The 22,106-nt window shown below is 38.1% G+C and overlaps 1 protein-coding gene across 1 annotated transcript; it reads left to right on the top strand.

Moving 5' to 3' along the window:
- Nucleotides 1-641: 641 nt before the first annotated feature.
- AQP1 (aquaporin 1 (Colton blood group)) lies at nucleotides 642-20,822 on the top strand. Its single transcript, XM_074899829.1, has 4 exons — nucleotides 642-1,232; nucleotides 16,791-16,955; nucleotides 17,346-17,426; nucleotides 18,941-20,822. The coding sequence occupies exons 1-4, from the start codon at nucleotides 849-851 to the stop codon at nucleotides 19,118-19,120; spliced, it is 810 nt and encodes a 269-aa protein (XP_074755930.1). The 5' UTR covers nucleotides 642-848; the 3' UTR covers nucleotides 19,121-20,822.
- The last annotated feature ends 1,284 nt before the right edge of the window (nucleotides 20,823-22,106 follow it).

The following is a 22,106-nucleotide window of genomic DNA, read 5'->3' as shown; positions in this document are numbered from 1 at the left end:
AAAACGCAATCCCCCAAATCAACTGCCCCTCATCATCCAAATTGTATCCATAGAAAGCTTCCAGCTTACTTGCAGTGTTATGTCAGATTTACACAGTGGTCATAGAGATCAAAACCGATCCCTATCATTCATCACTTAACACCAGCTTGCGTGAGCCTGTGTAAATACATGTGTCTGTCTGTACAGCTGTCAGGCTTGGCATCAGAAACAAGTCCAAGTCTCCATAGAGCCAGAAGAGACATTTCTAACCATTTTCAAATGAAACAGAGGTACTTAAGTCTCTAGAGTTGGATTTACTTGTCAGTTTTATTTACTACTTTCGGATGCTGCTAGTGAAGCTGAGCATGAATAACTTACCAGCCTGCACAGATAACTTTCCTTTTTGTTTCAGTCCAGCTCAAGACAGAAATCTTGTAAAAGCTTTCATTCCACTCCATGTGCTGAATGATGATACAGGAGTTAAAGAAGTGAGGGTAAAATTCCTGAGGCACTCCTAAAGAGTTTTCCAAGAATTTTAAAAAGCCTCTTAAAAAAGGCAGCAGAGATCGAATGCTGTTAAGGGAGGGGAAAAAAAAAAAAAAAAAAAAAAAAAGAAGAAAAAACTTTGGCAGGCATACAGTGTCTTACATCAATCTAGCAGTCAGCATCTATGTAGATGTTCTTTCCTCCTTTTGTGCAACACCCCTTCCCTCCTACAGACCACCCAAAGCCCTATAAATAATCCAAGGACTGCATTTTTTCTCCAGATTTCTCTTCAGACCTCGAAGGAAAAATATCAGGCAAAGGAAGGGAAAGAGAGAAAAGGGAAAGTGAGGAGGGAGGGAGAGTGAGAGAGAAAGAGAGGAAAGATGGCTAGTGAATTCAAAAAGAAAATATTCTGGAGAGCAGTGGTGGCTGAGTTCCTTGCCATGAGCCTTTTTATTTTTATCAGCATTGGTTCAGCTCTGGGTTTTAACTTCCCAGTGGCGAGCAACAAAACATTGTCTCAGGACAACGTGAAGGTTTCACTGGCTTTTGGGTTATCCATCGCTACCATGGCACAGAGCGTGGGTCACATCAGTGGTGCACACCTGAACCCAGCTGTGACCCTGGGTCTCCTGCTGAGCTGCCAGATCAGCATCTTCAAGGCACTCATGTACATCATTGCCCAGTGCCTGGGGGCAGTGGTGGCCACAGCTATTCTGTCAGGAGTCACCTCTTCTCTCCCAAAAAACCTCCTGGGGCTCAACTCGGTAAGTAGAAACTTTTAATTCCTCCTCAATTTTTTTTTCTGGTAGAAATTTAACAACTTTAATCTACTTAATATGTGTGTGTGTGTGGTGTGTGGTATTGATGGTGGTGTTGACAGTGACCTCAGGCAGCTAATTGCTTATTGTATCAGGGGATCTGGTTCTGAATGATAATAGGATGGATCTATGTTATAGGGATGATCCTTCCCCCCCAACACCATTTTGGAGTTTTAGGACATTATGGTCGTAAGAAGTTTTGCTTATGATCAATTTTGTACATCAAAGTTGCTGAAAGGTGCCTTTTGAGAGCAATTTAACTTTGAAATCACTGGCAGTTGCCTGATCAAGTCCTTTTCATGGTTCTGAAGATCTCAGGTAACATGTTGATTAATATGCATACACCAGTGTTGGTTTTGCTTCTGTGAATGTGGTTCTTTTTCAGTACCTAATTAATAGTGTAACTGTGTAACCTGATGACAACTGTAATAAAAACCTATGCGAACAGCGAGAGAGATGTATAGCAAGAGAAACCTTATCACCAAAGGTGTGAGCATTACCTGTTGCATTAGGCAGAGTGCTCAGATCCTGCCCGACACAGAATCCCAGTTGCACTTTCTCTGTGTTTCTCCTTTTGCTGTGCAAAAATGGGAAACCCCCTGAATTTTCAGGTATAGACTGGAGAAAGATTTGAGACAGCTACATTTAAAAGGAGTGTAGGTTTTAGCTCTCTCCCAGACAGGTGCTCACATCATGCTGCATAAATACTGCCTGGCCACAACTCCTCCTCCAAGTATTGCCATTTTACTATTGTACCATAATGGAGAAAAATTATTTCGAGTTTAAAAGTGTGTCTGTCCTAACTCGAAATAATTCCACTGTGGGAAGCAGTGCTACAGCCACTGCAGTACACAGAGTACTAATGGAAATTGCCTTCTAGTCACTTATTCAACCTGATTCTGTTAAGAACAAGTATTTCACGTATTTTCTATGGCCTCTTTCTTGCAGAATATTCCTGACTGCAGTTTAAGACTTGAGCCAATTTGAAATCTTATGTTCATTTAAACTTAGAGGGATATTTGGGACATAAAGCTGCAAATACAGTCTCTCTTCAGAAATTTAGGCAAAAAGGGAAGAAAGGATCAAAAAAATTAAATTGAAAAATATAGTAATATATTTTTGCATTACAGTTAATTCAGAAAATGAAGCAGTTTTTTAAAACATAATAAAATCTGACACTAAGAAGGTGATTCCAGAGCATCTTGGTATCATCCACCCTCATGTTATTCTGGGGGTTGTATGTTTACCTCCCTAGAGCCTGGTGCCTTCAGGTTGTGTCACTGTGTCACTGTTTTGGAAATTTTGATGGGTATATCCAAAGCATTTTGGGGAAGAAGGGCAAGTCATTTTATTAAATCCAGAAGGCTCTGGCTGTGTGTGCAAATACGTGGTCTTTTCCTCTGAAACCACTGGCAGAGGGAACTGCTCAACTACATGGGACAGGGTATCCACCCAAGTGGTTTCCTTGAGGTGTCCAACTGCCATTAAACAGAGGAGGTCTGGTTTCAATAGCACTCATGTTTCGTCTTTCCCTTTTGCTTGCCACAAAATGCTGATGACTGGCTTCTTCCTCTATTCAAAAGCCCTGAAACTGTTCATTTGTAAAGGGGGTTGTAGATGATCACCCCAAACTCATCTTGCTTCTCAGTCAGTATGTCTGAAAGCTACAAGGATATAATTCAGAGCTCTGCACAGGAAAATCTCAGAAGAGAAGGACCTATGGGGACAGCTAGAAAGATTAACAAAGATCAGGAAAGATCAGTGCAGTCACTGATTTTAGTAAGCTCAGGAGACTAGGAATCTCAAAAATTTCATGTTAGGGTGGAAGCCTTGTTCCCTACTGAGGAACACCTCTGGAATACAATCCAATACATGGTTTTCAAGGCCATAAAATACACTATAGGTAAAACCAGGTAAGAGCAAATCTCCATCATACCAATTTTGCAAATCTGACAACTGCTGCTGTGTGTGAATTAACGGATAAAATAGTTCCTAAAAGCCCCGGTCTCAGTGCTTGTCATTGTCAAATACTCAGAGTTTTGATTTTTTTTTTCCTTTCACATCCCTGGGGATGGGGAGGGCGGCAGCAGCTGTTCTTCTCCCTTACAAGAAAGAACTAGAGAGGAAAGCAAATCCATTCATTTCCCACTGACAAGCTTGGACTGTCTGGGGAGGGGAGGTGAGGGTCGAGGGGGGGAGTTGAGTCAGAGCCCAAGGCAGGGTAGAACAGCAGAATGGCTGCCCTTGTGCAGAGCTGATCACAACAGGGCATATCCTGAAATTACAACCCAGCACCAAGAGCATGCTGCGTCCTTCAGCAAATAGACCATAAGGAGAAACCACAGTGATTTGCTTTTATATCATGCTTTTTAACCTGTGGACAAGGAGGGGAGGGACAGAGCTGTCATCCCTGCCAACTGCTTTGTCTTCCTGCCCTTCCTGTGGAAAATGAGGTGTCGATTCACTATTGAGAAAAGGAATAGAAAGAAAGGGAGTGCTGTTTGTTTAACAAGGCTGGGAAGAGGGCTTGGATGTGCATGACTGTGTCCTCTGTTCTGATCCTGCCGTGCTGTTATAGGGGTGTTTTTTACAGAAAAACTGTGGGATCAGTTTAATGGAGTCAGTGGATATTCAGTGTCCCCAGGGGATGCTGGGTAATTTAGGATTTCATACCTAAACTTAGATTTATCCTGCCCAACTGTAGGTCCTTCACTGAGGGCCACGTGAGCAGCCCTTTTCCATAGGCTTTTCTCTAGTTCACAGAGAAAGAGAGACAAAGGCTTTAGATCTGTTGTCTTCCAGAGACAGACAACTCTTTGTCATGATGAGGTTCCAGGTTTGGAAGCCTCTGTTAAATATCCAAAATGAAGTAGGATGAATCCATGTCTTTGTCATTGCTCAAAGGAAAAAAGGAAAATGCAAGGAAATGAAGCACAAAAAACCATGGAAGGTGCAAAGTTAAAGAGAAGGAAGGGGGAATGAAAAAGCAGGATGCTCCTTTAACATGTTCAATATTAAGGTCTGTTTTATACTAAGACAAGCTAAACAGTCATGTATGAAGAGTTTGAAGTCAATAAATATTTTTAGTTACTTTGGCTTGTTCCAAATAAGACATTTTGGACAATAGTCAGAGGTATTCAGATTACTGAATCCTTTTAAGACACTTAGCTTCCTGTATATTTTAGTAGCCATGTGGGTGCCAAAGTGAAAAGTTTGAGAACTGAAAAAGCTGAAAGAGGAGTATGCAGTGGTTTAGTTGTTCTAAAAATTTAAATAGTTTTCCTTACATCATCTTTTATCTTTTTTTTTTTTTTTTTTGGCAATTAGATTAGTACATGTTACAAATTCCCATTAGGTAAAAAAGTAAGAATAGAGAATACATAACCCAAAGTGCACTCATCTGCCAGCATTTGTCTATTTTTTATAATTTGGTTATTGTCTAGTGAGGACAGATCTGTAGTTTGGATAATGGAAGAAACTATTCATCACAGGCAGTTAATGACCAACAAAGAGCTCAAGCAGGAAAGGGGGGTGAGAGGAGACTTCTGTGCAGTAAGGTAACACAATATTTGCAGTTCAGCAATGATTATCTTGAGGATTTTAACAATAAGTTTAGAAAATTTCTTTAGCTCAGGCTTTTTGGTTTTGTTTTGTTTTGTTTTATTTTCCATGAAAATAATCTGAGTTTGGAAAAATGCAGACACTGCTTTACAATATAATAATTTCTGTTCTTTGGCACACTGATTAGAATGCCAGTAAATGTATCCCCTAAGTCTTCGGGCTACAATTGGGAAACTATTTGAAAGCTCTGCCTGAAGTTTCTGATGAAATATATTATTTTTAAAGTTGTAAGTATGTGCATCAAAAATTGTAGACAAGGAAAACAGACCTGAAGGTAGCATTGCTCAGGGTAGATAAAGAGAAAAGAAAAACAACCAAGAATAACAAATAGAAGGACTTGGTTTTAAAAAACACTCAGTGGACTGATAAATGTTGTTTGTGTAACTGAAGAACTTCCTGGAAAAGCCAGAAGAGATCTGTGGTTGAAAATGTGGAGCATTTTCTTAAAACAGGTGAATGATCATATAGATACCATTCCTGGGCTGTGGAAAGACACTTGTTGCGGGAACACCCTCTGGATTTCCAGTGTGATTGGCTGTGTTTCTGCCCCTACTGCTCAGCAGTGTCCCCAGAGTTAGAACAGCTGTGGCAGGAGAATAGGTGTACATAAGGGTGTGCTGCCCTTTGGTGATAAACACACAGAGGCCCACTCCAAATCCTTTCTCAAAGACAGGGAGAAAGGCACCCTTTGCTGCCCTTGATTCTTCATACCAGGGCAGTATCTGCTACTTCGAGACACATTCCACCCTCACCAAAGTAACACTACAGAATGAGTCTCCTTTCTATAAGTAACTCCATTTAGCTGGATTGTGATCCAGTAGCAGCAGAGAAGCTTTGAACCCCTATGATGGAGATTTTTTTCTCTGATGTCTATGTGTTCTTATTCTGCTACTTGGGAAAGCCGAAAGCTGGACAATCTCTTGTCTCCAGGAGACTGGAACATAGGATGGGACATACAATGTGTGTGTCCTTAACTTCTGTAGATGTATTGTTCTATCATCAGTGTTGGTGATTTTTCACCCAACAAATTCCAAAGGCACAGAGACCTCTGGTGCAAACATAAAATTTCCCCTGCACTGGGAGTTCCCTTTCACAAAGTTGAGACCTGCCACACCTTTTAATGGTGTGTGTGGGTAAGCACTGATATTTTTATCCTGATATTCCTCACCAAATCTTTCCCATCCTTTAGAAAGTTGCCTCAGAGGGGATAACAAACAAGAATCACCAGACTCCCCACATTTGGTCCAAACCAGTGCACCAATGGTGGCCCTCTCACCATGGGGAGTGGGACTTGCATGGTTGGCCCTGATGACTCAGTGTTTAGCTTGTGATTTCCCTCTTTTTGTGCTCACGCCCTATGAGTCTGTTCTCCTCCAACCTCAAATTAAACAAAGTCGGGTTGAGTTGGAAGAACTTCCAAAATAAACTGAGAGCTTGACAGTGTGAGTGGACAATTGATTAAGTGATGCCGCTTTTCCTCTGAGTCAGTATGGAAAATCGCATTTCCAGTGGTGCCACTGGATGGACAAGACATGCAGCTGAGTTCCTGACCTCTAGCACTTAATAAAAATCCTTGGATGCCTTTTCTCAGTGCAGATTATATATTGTGCTTTTCTCAAGTTTCACTACAGTGAGTTTCATTCTCCTTGTCACTGCTCTCTGCATTCCGTGTTTTCAATCCAATGTAGGCACCTCCTGCCAACCTTGCTTATGTGCTGTGACATCTGCACGCTTAAGCACTTGAGCTCCTACAAGGGACAAGAAGTTGCATTTTTAGAGTGAGCAAAATGGTTCCTGTACATGAGATTAGTCTGAGATTTTTATTTCTTAACAAAGAGTACCACAACAATAGCTCATTATTCAATTTCAATTTTGCAGCAGCAGTCTTTTATGGCATGCCAGCATTGTATTGAATCAGCCCAGGCCAGGCAGGTGGAGCACAGGAAAGGCACCTGCTCAAAACTGGCCATAGTCTTGGCTGCTTTCTAATGTGTTCACACAGTGACAACAGAAACATCTGGACTGAGATGTAAACCTGATGGTTATCATCCATCCTCTGGAGCATTTGGGATAACAGGGATTACAGCTCTAATCCTTATCTCAGATCTTAGAATTTATTTCGTATTTCCATTTCTACGAAGATTTACTTAGTGCTTCTATAATAATATAGCCTTATCCTGAGCTTTTGGCAGAGAGCATGCAGGGACTCAGAAGCATGGCCATTTCTGGCACAAGGCCTTAGTGATCATCCACCTGCAGGCCAGTCTTTTGGTGCTAGAACAGAGTGATTCAAAGTGGATTTTGTAGCATGAACTGGGTCCACATCCAGAAGATCCTAGGATGACTGGTGCATTGTTTGAAAAACACTCTACAAGCCTCAGGTTAAAGGTCATATTAGTTTATTTCTACTTAGAAATGATAGAAAATGATGAAAGGGGTGCACAGAGGGTTGTAAAATAGTGAGTTGCAAGAGATCTAAAAGAATTATTAATTTGGTAAATTAGTTAATATTACAATTCAGATGTATTGGGATTGCTGGGATTTTTGGAGAATGATTATTTTCTGTTTGACCAGGTGTCAAACTAATCACGATTAAGTACGAAATATAAGGAAATTTATTTTGCTACCACTCTTTCTTGGTGAATAAAGAGTTAAAATTGTTTTCCTTTCCTTAGCATACTATGCATTATGCCATATGTATTTGAATATATTGTGTGTATGAGTATACACACCTCCACACATATGTGCACATCAAAGAATGCTTCAGATGAGGTAAAGCCAAATTTAATTTCCTAATTTAAATTAACTAGAAAATTTTTTTAAAAATCTATTAGTAGGTGTCTATTCTAAATCAAGATTTGACATGGCAAGAACCACAGCCTGAGAGCAAATGGAAATTTCCACAGTAAATGTGAGAATGAATATTATGGATCTCCTCTGGTTAAATTGATGCAATGTTAAAACCAATATATAAGTCATTGTACCAGGGCTTATGTACCTCATCAGATTATGTGAACCTTCAGGTGAGTCAGGAATAGCATTTCTTTTACCAGAGAATCCTAAAAAATGTCACTATCTGGGCTGTATATAGCTCCCTTTAAGAGAAGGATTTTTAAAGCAAGGATACTAAAACACATCACAAATACTAAAGGAAGAAAAAAATAACTCTCGAAAAATTTCCTGTTTTCTCAAGAGGAAATTGCCTCTTTTCTTTAGAGCGGTAGTACATTTTTGCTTATTTGTCCATGCTCTAGCTTAATGAGAGAATTCAATAACAGAGAGATCTTTACCTGGTATCACAATTAAAAATGTCAAAGAAACCTTCATTCTTAGAAAAATCTCCATTCCAGAGTTAGGGAAATCAGTCCAAACTATTGTGCCTGTGCTCAAATTCATAGATAGCAAACTATGAGTTTGTTATGTGTCTGCATTTCTCAGTTTCTGTATTTCCCTGTCTTTAAGCTGTTGTCTCTTTATTGCAAATATGCAGAAGCAGAGGCACACTTTTCACTGTAGGCTGATACAGTACCTGGCACAATGAGACATTATGGTTTGTGGCTGTGCTCCTCAGTACCTCCAGGATAATAATATCAAGGTAATGGAACAAGTGAATGTTTCCTGGAGGTTTTTCTGGCCTGGCTGGGAGCAGCATGTAGTTCTGTGTATTTATTAATGTGCAACCTGTTGGGAAAGTACTGATCTTTCTGGCATCCAGAGCCAAAGCTAGTGCCCGTGTTTAACTGCTGCAACTCCACTGAAGTCAATGAGATCTGAGGCTAAGGCATGACATTAACCTGTTATATATCAAATATATGCCTGACTGGCATATTGGAGGAAACATATTTCAGGAGGGCAAAAATATGTCCTGAAATCTCTGCAAGGGGTTTCTCTTTTTGGCATTTGTGACAGGATAGGAACAAAAAAATACTCTGTGTACTTTCCTGGTAAAGCCCCATGCTTCCCCTCTCCAGGAACCACTGAGAGGTGCCACAGAAAACCAAAGGATCTTGCACTAATTCTGTGCCAAGTGAAGTCAATGAATGTTTTCAAGACAGAACTGTGGCAACATGTTTCCTTACACATACGCACACTACTTCTCCTAAGTTAATGATGACTGTATTTGGGCTGAGGAATGAATAAAGTAAGGTTTGGCCCCTTTTCCTTCCTTTGATATGACTTACTGCTTGATGAACAGGGTGGAGAAATGAAGGAGCTGGAATTGTTCCCCTAAGTCCTGAAATCCGTTGCACGTATTCAGAGCTGTTTTTTAAATCCATGAAAATGCCAAATCTTCAATGTTCTGCACAAGACTGACCATATGAACGTCCTCAGACTTGGAAAGTTTGAAGACTTCACAGGTTTGCCGGAGTGTTTATCTAGAAGTATAAAATAAATATTGCTTTGGTGCAATTGTCAACAATCATACTGTGAGTTTTGTGGAAATCCACATAGAGAGGAATATTCTATTAGGTTCAAAATTCAGATATGCCCAAAATTCCCCATCTCCTTCTGGGCTGACAATACAAGAGATCATAAATATCTCCATGGTATAAATGTGCTTCAAAAGTGTTATGGAAAATGAACTATTTGGTTATTTTTTGCTGGATAAAGAAAAAAATCCACCACAACTCAACATTCCTCATCCCCTGAATAGAAGTTGTTTATTTCTCAGCAGCAAGATTTTTTAAAAAATGCTTCCCCAAATCAGCTTTCCCAGAGGCACATCAAAAAGTAAAAGTATAAATGAGACAAACGTTCTACCTCTAACTAGTTGTGCTAAATGGAAATCCTATAGAGGAAATGAATCTTACTGTATGTTGCTGGTCTCACATGTAAACTTTATGTGCTCTGGTTTAATATAAATGAAACCATCACTCTTCTCTTTATACCATACCAGGCTGCTGCAACACAAAGCTCTGGCTAGTTTCTCATCAGCCTAAAGGTGGGGTGGGAGGAGGGAGGTTAATCTTGTTCCTGGAGGGTGTCTGCTGTCTAAAGAATGGAAAATATAATTTCTGCTTTGGGAATTGAATGAGTCCCCTTTAGAGCTCTTAAGGCTGTATTTATAGGAAGGATAATCTAACAGAGGACAATATGTTTTGTCCCTAGGTTCTGCTTCTATTGTTGATCTAGGATACGATCCAGTGCTAATTCTTTGCCTCATAACCAGCTTCTTCTGAGTGCTCCTGTCATATAGTTTTAAGTGAAAGTATTTAGATCTCTAGTCACTAAAGCATGAGACTTTTGTACTCTCTGAATCCCTAACACTCAAATAATGGGTATAGACACATCCATTTCAGAGTGATACTCTTAAGTAGCAAGGAAAGAGAATAAGTGTAGTTAAATAGCTGGGAATAAAGTCTCTGAATACATTTTGACTATGAGTTAAAGGAAGATTTATAGCTATTGAGAACTGGGACAGACTTCCAGCAGAATAAAGGTATGTAACTAAAATGGAAATTATCAAGATATTTTCATGACGTAGCTGGAGCTGAAAGAATGAGAACAGTCAGACAAAATAAGAGGCAAGATAGTGGAAGGGGTTTCTGAGGGACGGTGATTTATTCTGAGATTAGATTTGAAGAACATTCCATTAAACAACTTTGCCCAACAAAACACTTAAATGAGTTAGTTGGTATAAAGCAGCATAATTAATACCGCATGGGGATGAAAAAGAGAGCATGAACTATTTCAACTAATGTGGAGAGTTTTCCTTAATAAGAAAAATAAGGAAATTCAAAGAAGGGAAAGTTTAAACTACAGAAAAAAAATGCAGTAAGACAGAGAGAATTTTCTTGAATAAAATGCTGAAAAACCTAATTTAAGAAAAAAGTCTGCCATGGCAGAGATAAGCTAATAATTTGGAATTCTGAAAGCAGCAGGCCTGGTGCAAGTTGTTAGCTCTGTTTTTGAATTCCACACACACAGAAGGAAGTCTGTCTGATATAAAGATATTATTTATTGCAGCACAGCTCCTTAAAATGCTAGATTTTGTGTTAACAGAAGAACATAGTTCTCCTAACATAAATATTAAAACCACTTTAATATAAGGTAATACATTTATAGTCAGACCACAACATGCTTCTTATTTGTGCAAACCATGCTGTTGCTGGTGTTCTGCAGTCTGTCTTAGCTAGGAGATGGCTATGATATGCAAAGAAGTTCCAGCCATCAGTGATGTTATTTCTGTGGCTTAACTTTCTCTCTCTAAAAGCCATCATGGGGCACAGCTTGCAGTGAAGTGTTTCATAAGAATGGAGAAAGTTGGCATTCCCCTACTGAAAAATAGAATTCTACATTTCCAGACGTCTATCATTTTTCAGGAACAATGAGAGACTAATCCCTGTTATATGAAAGTAAACTGTATCCTAGAAAATACAATCCACAGCTAAGGATTTGTTGGATGAGATGCAGCATAGCACCACGTGATGAAACCACCTTGCGTAACAAACTGTCTCATCCATATAACAGGGAACAGGTTTGAACTTGATATACTTTTACTCTTAATGAGAAAAATATGAAGCCACTAGAGAAGTACACAGTTGGGTTTACCTTGGGCCAGTTTAATTTCCTGTCCCCATTTCTCTTCTGAAGGCAGACAACTAATAAATATCCTGTTCTTAAAAAAAAAAAAAAAAAAAAAAAAAAAAAAGGAAAGAAAACATACCATTAATTTGCCCAAATTACTGCTCAAAGCTGTGGAAGTCAGTCAGCTAAACATGGTAGTTAATGGCACTTCTGAGAAACAAGCTTCCATAGATCCCGTATCCTATTTGATGTGGAGAAATGGAAACAATGTGACCACTACCCATTTCCTAAAAACAAAAAAACAGGTATTTGTCTCATTTAGTTACTCTCACGGTAATGATTTTCCACTAATCTTGCCCTCAGGTTTAATGGTCCTCATCTGATTATATTACATGTCTCTTGAGTCACTCACCAATATGGATTATACCTACACAGATCTGTCACAGTGACTGATCCACCAACTGTGGCTCCACTATATGCATATGTCACCAGCTGGTTTTAGACATTAACTTGGCCAAACCAGAGCAACATTAAGGCAATTCTGTCCTAGACCTTCCCACAGGAAGAACCTTTCCAAAAAAACAAGGTCTCTTATACGATAATTCAGCTTGGAAGGGACCTCAGGAGGTCTCTAGTCCAATCTCTTGCTCAGAGTCTGCACTGAATTCAAACCAGGAGTTGTTCAGTAGCAGCAGTAGCATTACCAGATAAAGCTAATCTTTGAATGGGGAACAGGTGTTGTACCTAATCCCATGTTCAGTAATACAAAGCTGAGAACTTCAGCATGCCCTAAGTGCTTCCTTAAGTTCCAATCAGTTGCACCTCAGGAGCTTTCTGAATGAGATATATTTCTACAAATTTACTGAATTCCAGTGGGGTTTTCTTCCACAAACTTGTTCAGATTCACAGTGAACTCAGGTGAAAATAATCATAGAATTCGTCTTACAGAAGGATACACCTCACCTGGGATGTCTCCATGTAGGCTTCTGCTTATTGTCTGGGTGCTAGCTCAGCATAAGCTAATGCTGTCAGGATTGATTTGGGTGATCAAATGTATGTGTCTACATATAACTCTCAGATCTTGCCAATGATGTAACCCATTTCTTGGATGTGTTTCTGGTGCTTCTCCTGTCAAAACAGAGACTTAGAAATAAAGTTTAGAGGAACAATTTATGTGGAAAAAAAAAAAATAGGAGGAGAAGTCTAGATTGAAACCTGTGGTGTAGGAAACCGTGTTGGAGATGAATGTGGGCTTGTGTGCTCATTTTGATCCCTTAGAGCATATTTGGTTCCTTAAAGCACTGAATCCACTCTTTAAGCCTCAGAAGTCATGAAAAGCTTATGGAGTTACTGTGCTGTTATCTCTGACATTTTTTCTGCTGCCTTAATGAGCATGACGTAAAATGCAGAGCATATAGGAGTTATTGGACTGAGATGAGATCAGAGATTTCCCAGCAGATAAATCAAGGACAAATGCAGCGTTAGTCCACATACCTTGTTGTGACTGCTGGTAAACAGCCTACCAATGAAGGGAAGAAAGTCATTGCAGTGTGGGTATGGGTCACTGGAAAGGGACACCCCAACACTACAGTAGAGGCGACTGTGTCTTATGTTTCAAGGCATTGTTCTATCTATTTAAGAACCAGAGATATGGTTACTTTATAGTCTGAATATTCTCAGTAGCAGAATGTTAGATGTTAAGACCAGCAGTTGATTTTTGCCTTTGTTTTACTGACAGCCTCAAGTAGTCAGGTCTCTGTAATGCATCGTACCACTTCTTACTAGATTGGGATTAAGCTTTACACAGCCCTGAAGTTTCAGGAGTCAGTTATTCTACAAAAATTCAAGCTTTCCTTAAAAAACCGATATAACTAATGGAAAATACAATGAAAGTGTAATGAATTCACGTTGGTTACACCTATCTAGTTGTGTCAAGAGCTTAAAACAGGAGATTCAAAAGGTGCAAAATGTTTCATATTTCATTGTTATCTGGATAATGCTTGCAAAACCACTGTGACCAAGGATTATATAAATAGGATTATATAAATATATGTATACATAAGTACATATATATATGTACATACGTACATATATATGTACATTTTAACTTGATACAAGGAAATGCACCTTCCAACTACCCATGTAATGCTTTGGCTGGGATGTGGTTAGGGTGGCGAAGACTCATGCTGTTCCATGTGTTGCTGTGCCATGAATGGTCCAGGCTGCTGCTGTAGTGACACTAGCTCTGACAAGTACGTAAATAATGAACGACTGTGATACTACACTTACACTGCAGATCTACAGACCACAACAAAGCAGAACATCCAAGGTTTGCCTTGGTTTGCCTCATTTTGGAACATGGCCCAGAGTCCTTGTTCTCACAGTGGAATCTTACGTCCCTGGCAGGCTGGGTAAAATCACATGTTAGAGGAAAGCAAAAGGTTTCCTATGATATTTCCAGGTTTTCTTTGATTCCACACAGCCCATCAATAAGTGTTGATTAGCAGGGAGAATGACCTCAAGTCAGGTCATCTGTAAGATGTGTTTTCCTGGAGAGAAAGGAAGAATATGATTTCCTCCTCTCAAGGATAAGAATTATCACAGGTTTTAAAGGCATAATTTTGCTCTTACTGTCTTTTTTCTTTTATAGAAGTCCTTCAAATGAATTGTTCAATTGTTTGAAGTGCCAAGGCCTTTTCAAATACTAACATGGATATGTCAGACCTCAGATCTAGATTCTCTGGGGTGTAACAGTTGCATGATGATAGAATTTAGTTTCTTATCCACATTTGGGCATTTGCATATCACTCACTTATTTGCCAATACACCTGCATTTTAAGTTTGATGATTTGACCTTCCAAGTGTGAGATAGGATTTTCCAGAGAGTCTATAGTCCAGATTTTTAAAAGGATACTATTACTTTTGATATCAACAGAATATATTTGAAGCATAATTTTTTGAAAACCACAAATCCCACTGTCTCTGCAGCTAAAAAAGTGTTAGTTTTGTTTGTTTGTTTGTTTGTTGGTTGGTTGTTTTAAATAAGGGGATGACAAAAGTAATAGAATATTAATTTAGTGATATATAAGGCATTCATCATGAATTTCTGGATCATGACATTTTTACTGCCAGCTCATCTGTATATATTTATGTCAGACTTGTATTTCTCACATGTAAGCCCTATTAATGCTGAAGGTTTCATTAACTGATTTCAGTTTCTACTGTATGGATTTTGAAGGAATCAAAATGCCCACAATCTCAACCAGAATTCTCTTCTATCTGTGAATAAGTCTTCTAACTCAACAGATATCAGCTCTGAATATTAAAGAACAAGATATATATTATTAATGCTTCAGATTGGCAGGTCTTAGAAAACAGTATATTTTCACTACTTTTAATGTAGCTAATCAGATTTATGCTGGTTAAAGTCTCAGATTTTTTTTTCATTGTTTAGGAATTTGATATTATGCTGCTTTGTTATAGATAAGTAACAAGAAACATGAATAGCAAAGGTGGAAAGTGAGAGAGCTCAACTAAACATCTTTGAGTTTTAAGGCTATTCAAATATTAGTTTTGGGAAAATTAGAGCATAAAACCACAAAAATAGATTTAAAGCATGATTTCCCATAGTTTCATTGTTCTGTACAGGTCACAATAACATTTAGTTATGTTTTTGCCATGTGTGACCTAACAATTTTTAATGCAGAGGCTGTGACAGATGAGATAACCTGCTGATAACACTATTCCTGAGCACAAGTTTGCTTCCTACTCTGAGTCGATCACATTCTCAGTTTCTCTGGCGTGAGTCCAAGCTCATGTTTTGTCCTATCCATGCAATATAGTTATTTCTGCTTAACTGCAAGTTATTCAGCTCAGATATAGGTTTGGCTTGTCTTAACGAAGATACCACTGAATATAGAAAATAGAAGCATATTTCAAAATTTGTTATAATATTGAATTGTTTAGGTCCATGGTTTCTTGTTAAGCAAAAGTTTCTAACAGTACTCCTGAAATATGACAGCATTTCCACTGTATAATGTTCATTTATGTAAATTACTGTGGTTTCAATGTATTATACAGCATTTACATTAATAAGGAACTATGCTGTTTTCATGATTAATAATACAGTTGGAATATCTACGTCTGCCAGTGTGAGTTTTTCTAGAAAATCTGCTTTACTTCAGTGGGAAACTGAAATATTACCCTATCAGGCCCTTAGGATTCCTGAATTGGGGATGGTTTTTCATGGCTCCTAAAGAAGTTGAGTAAGATTCACTTTGAGTCTAAGACACCTAAAATTAATCTACATGTGAGTTAAGTGTCTAAGCTCTTGTAGTCAAATGAGATCTAGCGAACACAAAATAAAAGACAGAGCTGTTCAGTTGACTCTCAAATGATCACCTACATTTCATCAGATGAGTGGATCTTATCTCCAATGACTAATTATCTGTCCAAGTTAAAGATATGCTGCCTAAACATTGCCATCTAGAACATTTTAGATACCTTTGGTCTTCTGTAGAACTTGTGTCACATCTACCAGACCTACATGAACACTGTGGATATCTCAGGGTATTCCAAGTGGCATTAGATGCATATTTTCAGGCAATTGAATCACAGTAATATGTCTTAATATTAATGCAGAAATCTGCCCATGGGGCCAGCATTTTGCAGGACATTGTCCACATTAAGTCCTTGTTTTGAAGAGTTCATACTGAATTACAAAATATAAGTAGTGGTGGGAGAAGAAAAGATTAATGTGACTTGTTAATAGCGAACATAAATACTTTCAAGCTACCTAAAACTATGCACTTTTCTTATTATTTGCTCCTTTCTCCTCCTGCCCCTGTTTGCTTAGCAATTGTTGCTGAAGGCAAGTTGAGTAATGTTTAATATGATCCCAGGATTCTCATTTGCAGAAGCAATGAATAAATGCCTCAAGGCACAAGAGAACACTTCTATGGGTAAACTCTACTGAAGGCAAATCTCTGGCTCATCTGTTTAGCACACGTAGATCAGTTACGTTCTCATTGTGTCTAGTAGTTGAGCATTCACTTTGGCTGGATGCAGCAACCATGCAACCATATTGAACCACAAACAAAAGCTGGTTATGCCAAGACTTGAGTACAGAAGCGAGTGTTTCAAAACTAATTTCTGTTCACTTTTTTTTTTTTTTCTTTTTTTTTTTTTTTTTTTTTTTCCCCTCTGTTAAGCAAAAGTAACCTGAGAAGACAAATTACAAATTTCTGTGCAGGTCTCTGATTCCCAACTGAGAAAGTAGATCCTGCAAAATTCCATCATACTGGTTGAAGTCATGGAGAAATATCAAATAACATTTTCTCTTTTGTCACCATGCAGCTTTCAGAAGGAATCAATGCGGGCCAAGGACTAGGTATCGAAATCATTGCTACCTTCCAGCTGGTGTTGTGTGTCCTCGCCACCACAGACCGGAGAAGGACTGATGTCTCAGGATCAGCACCTTTGGCCATCGGTCTCTCTGTTGCCTTGGGACATCTTCTTGCTGTAAGTTTTAGCTCTCTTGATATCTTCAATGTCCCACCTCAGGATGGGCCAGTGAAGGCAGAAAAATGATAGTTTCTTCCTTGTTCTTCCACTTCAGAGTCTGACCTTGTTTCTGCATCATGCATGGCCCTTCTTTCTTGAGCCATGTGGCTGTGGCAACAAGTGATGAGGTTGCACATCTGGGAGGAGTCACTGAAGTAGGAGCTTTTTCCCTGGTGGGACAGGACAGGCACATGGCAGTCTTTCCTTTTCCTGAGGAACAGTGGTTGGGATGAATGAAGCTGTTATAAGCATCCAAACCATGCTACAGGCTGCCACTTGCCCTCCTGTGTAATGAAGATGCCACATGTGTATCAGTGCCTCACCGCTACTTCTCTTTCCACCTCCTAGATCGATTACACTGGTTGTGGAATTAACCCAGCCAGATCTTTTGGCTCAGCGCTGATTGCCAACAACTTTGAAAATCACTGGGTAAGTTGAATATTTTTTTTAAACTTAAAAGAGTCTCTGAATATGCATAATCTACAAGATAAGAAACATTTAAACACTTATTAGCACCAAGTCAGTGAGTTCTGACTCATACCATTTCATTTAACTAAGGATAATCTCCTTCTGCTCCTTTCCAGTCCTCAATCTGAGTGATACGTTCAAAGTAATACAGTAGATTTTTTTTTGTTATTTCCCTTATGTTTCTTTATTCCAAATATTTTAAATGTTAAATACTCATTACATAGAATCTTGTATCAAGTATTTATTGCTTAAACTGACTTTGTAAATTGTTACTGATTAATCTGGTAAAACCTAATTTAGGAAGGTTCTTAATCAGGTCTATAAACTGAAATGAATCATCCAATATTTGGATGTTAATACAATGTTCATCTTAAAGTTAACTGTCTGTTTATGTGCTTTCATGGATAAGTTCTCTGGAAACACTATAAATTTTACATTATTCCCTGTGGTTAAATGCAGTTAAAGTGAGGAACTTTATAAACATTTACTTATTTCACTAAAGAACAATAAAGAAGGCTGATATAAAAGCCCTAAATGAGTATGTGTTCTTGAATATTTAATATGTAGCTTGTTCCAGCTCTCCTACTCATGATTTTGGTAGCCAGTTGCATAAATATTCATGGAAATTTAGTGGCAATACAATGGGTTGTGAAAATTTTGGATATGGATGCCGCTTTAATGCAAAGAGTAAGAGGAGGACACTGGGGAAATTTTGCCATTATCTCCCACTTAAACATTTCTTTTGCAGTACTAAGATAATGTAACTAAGCTAGTAGGTACTTCATAGAAGTACTTTTTGGTACTTCATAGAAAAATATTTTTTAGAGAGAAGGAGATAGAGGTAATAATTCATACTAAACCACTGATATTGCTGAATAAAAGAAAACATGTTTTCAGACTCAGGAAGTCTTTGGATATACAAATCCCTCAAAATGATTTGTTATTTCTAATAAAATCAACCTGTCTACTACAATACTTTTATTACCTCTCCTTTCAAACTTATCTTGCCTTAAGGGATTAGACCAAGACAAATACAGCAATATCACTAGCTAAATAGCAACTATTAAAAAAATAAGCCCTTAATTATGTTGTCAATAAGTATTACTTTCTAATTCATCTGTCATTGAAAGTTAGTGGGAGAATGGAATCTAATGCCCTCGATGCTTTTAGAAATTGTGCCCCCCTGCTAAATCTATCTGGAGTAACTGAGATGTTTTATTGGTAGATATCTAATTTTGAATACCAGAACTTTAAATCATAATTACAGTTATTAATCTCTTGGTCTATTGCCAGTTCATGGTGAGAAATTCCTATTTTCTTGCCAGTGGTTAAGTAAATGTTCAGATGATAGGATGTAATTTTAATATTTTTGCTGTAAATCTCATAGTGAAAATCCTCAGAGGAGATTTTCAGAACATCTTCAAATGAAGTATTACCTGATACATTTTTTAACTGGGCTGGGAACTGTGTTTCAGATCTTCTGGGTTGGCCCAATCATTGGAGGAGCAAGTGCTGCCCTGATTTATGACTTCATCCTGGCTCCCAGAAGCAGCGACCTGACTGACCGCATGAAGGTGTGGACCAGCGGCCAAGTGGAAGAGTATGATCTGGAGGGAGATGATATGAACTCCCGGGTTGAAATGAAGCCAAAATAAAGACAGACAAAGAAAAAAAAAGAACATTGGTTTCCGAAGATTTTATCAGTGTTACAGACTCTTTGTAAACCAGCAAGCAGTACTTTTTTTCTTTTTCTTTTTTTTTTTTTTTTTTTTAAATTCCACATGGTTTTCCTTTTTGCCCCTAATCTTAATAACATTTTTATATTTGGGGTTTTTCAATTACAAAGACTTCAAGCCAAGAAGTCATTAGACACTGTTTTGTGAGCTAAATAAATTGGGCTGAAGTATAACCTCTTCCTTGCCACCACCAAATTTTGTGGTGCATTTAGCATGAGTTGTTCTCCCAGCACATCACTCAGTAATGATAAGTAGTTCATATGATGTGTCTGTTTGCTGAAAGAATAGATACCGAGGACAGAGGGCTATCTGTACCAATAATGGGGGCCTTATACATGAAAAAAGTATTTATACAAATATGCAAGGCTGGTATCTAACGCTAACAGTGTATGTGAAAAGCTATCTCAAATCATTACCAAAAAGCATATTTGGAAGGAAAGGCCACTAAAAATTACTTGTTATATAGAATTAACCATAATTTTCTAAATGATTGATAATCTCTGAGAGAGAGGGCAAGAAAAGTTAAGCAAGACAAGAATCTCCAGAGCCTCAGGATCCATTTGGATTTCCCAGTTTTTCATTCTCCCTGAACCTGTGTCCAGGTCATTGTGAGGGGAGAGAATATATAACAAAGAAAAAGTATAGATATATTAATTCCTGGAAAGTAATAGCTAGAAGTCAAATTAGAGAGTAGTAATAACGGCAACAAGAACCACATGGTGTCAATATGTAAACAAGATCTTATTGTTCCTGTGACTACTCTGCTTTTGTTCACCTTATGTAACTTAACTGTACATTTAAAAACAAACCAGGAAAATAAAGAGGCCCCTTTCTTCCTTATCCCATTCTAATAGTCAGTGTTTGACATTCAGGGACAACAAATAGATACAGTATATTTTCTAACGAGGGACAAATGTATACCTGTGTGTAAGTCCATTTTGGGGGTCTTTGCTTTGTTTTTATATATATATATATATAAATGTTTATATATATGTTTTATACAGAAAGCCTAGTATACTGTTTTGTAAGAAAATAAGAGCATAAGACAAGTGGAAAGAATTGCAGCAGTGCTTAGCAAAATAAATGACACTGGAAATGTAAAGAAAATTAACACTCTAAATGATGTGGAAAACTATTTTCTGGTTTTGTTTTTGTGTGTGTGCTACTTATGATTGCCCGAGTAACCCGAAGTAATAGCTGGTCTTACCTACTAACTATAGAATATAGTTAAAGCAGATACATGCTGGTATACTTGTTCTGCACGAAACAGATCTACATAAAAAATGAGCCCCAGAGGAACCTACATAAGAAGCTACACACTTTATCATTTGGACAAATACCCCAGAGGTAATACGATGGAAGTTTCCTCTTAGAGATACAGTGTGGACATGGAAGTTGAGGATGGTTGACAGGGGGATCCATATAGTTTGGATCATTGCATCAAGTTGAGCAGATGTACAATGAAAATAAATAAAAAGGAAAATCACCAGCAAAATAAAACAGAATACATTCTATTTTTCTTGTCTACATTTGGTGTGCTATCCTGTGTATTGTCTATGTACATACAGCATGATTGGATTTTAGGGTGGTTTCAAAATAAACAAAATCAGTTGTGCTAACACACAAAATGTTCATGATTCTTGATTTTAATTTGCCTTGCAACACAGCATGAATTAATTTTCTATACCATTCTTCAGGTGTCATCCTGTAAGACTGAGACAATTTCTGCTTTTCCATTCCTGAGTGTTCTTTGATTTGATGCTAGCCTTTGGGTAAAGGAAGCTTTCTCTGTACAGCAGGCCCTCACCTGGATGTAACCTCTATCTAAATTATACTTAGAAATTAATCAGGATACCATGACCTTGTGCCAACCTTCCAGAATCTTTTCTCACCTTTATTTGCTGGTACCCTCATGCATCTACTGACCCAAAATTAAGCATTTTTTTCCTTGCAGAATCTATGAGCTGGAACAGTTTCAGAGTCACCCACAGTAAATATTTTGTTTTGACAAGCTTGAGGTAACTTAACACATATAGTGATGGAGAAAAAGTGAGATGCACAATTTGTTCCTTAACCTACACCCACAAAGAGCAATAATTTGGCCTATTTTCTACACTTCAAAGACCAAACTTTGAAGACAAGCAATATTGTCTTTCTATTTGATGTATAAAAGGACTATGCCATGTTAGCTGCTTTAGCTGCTGCTTATGATCACCACAATAATAAACAAAATGGATAAAAGATGTACAATAACACTTTCACTAGTGAAGAAACAAAAACCAGGTCAAAGTAAATGAAGTGTGATTTGTTGGTGTATTTATTCACAGTGATAACGCTTAAACAATTTACAGTAAAGTGTTGGAAATTAAGTGAAACCATATTTCAACAGAGTTCCAGGCTTAAACCTTTCCCTTCTTCTTAAAGAAGGAAAATCTTAATGGTACATTTAAAGTGCTTTTGTGGTCCTTAGATCGTGAACTGAGAACAGTAGTTTCTAAGAAATGCAGGACCATAGCTGACAATGGTCTTCCCACTCCTGGCATAAATGGTTTTGTTTTCTGTGAGACAAGCACACTTAAAATTTATCATCAACTCATTAAAATATTTGGAAGATACTCAGCAAAGGAATTAAAAGCTTGAAGCAGCAAGCATCAAACCACACTAACAAATGTCAAGTGGGCAAATGTATTCTATTCACATGTGATCACCCAGAAACACAAAAAAAATCTCCCTGATATCAAGAGGAAGTGTTAAAACAGCTCCCACGATGTATGCACTATTAGTTCCTGACCTACTGACAAATAGACCATGTCTGTGCCCTGGTGAATCCCAGGGACAAACCTCTGTATTTATCACACATTCTAATAGGAAAAGATGATAAAGAGTAGATGCTTTCATAGATTAG

The sequence above is a fragment of the Athene noctua genome, chromosome 2 (genome assembly GCF_965140245.1).
Source record: "Athene noctua chromosome 2, bAthNoc1.hap1.1, whole genome shotgun sequence".
Taxonomy (NCBI): Eukaryota; Metazoa; Chordata; class Aves; order Strigiformes; family Strigidae; genus Athene; species Athene noctua.
The sequence above is the reverse complement of the archived record's forward strand: the minus strand, read 5'-3'. Positions and strand labels throughout refer to the sequence as shown.

What these genes read in the sequence shown, in the direction of transcription:
- AQP1 (XM_074899829.1), top strand. Translation starts at nt 849, where the DNA reads ATGGCTAGTGAATTCAAAAAGAAAATATTCTGGAGAGCAGTGGTGGCT. An exon ending in ACCTCCTGGGGCTCAACTCG is followed by an intron (nt 1,233 to 16,790) that starts GTAAGTAGAAAC and finishes GTCACCATGCAG; the next exon opens with CTTTCAGAAGGAATCAATGC. An exon ending in CCTTGGGACATCTTCTTGCT is followed by an intron (nt 16,956 to 17,345) that starts GTAAGTTTTAGC and finishes TCCACCTCCTAG; the next exon opens with ATCGATTACACTGGTTGTGG.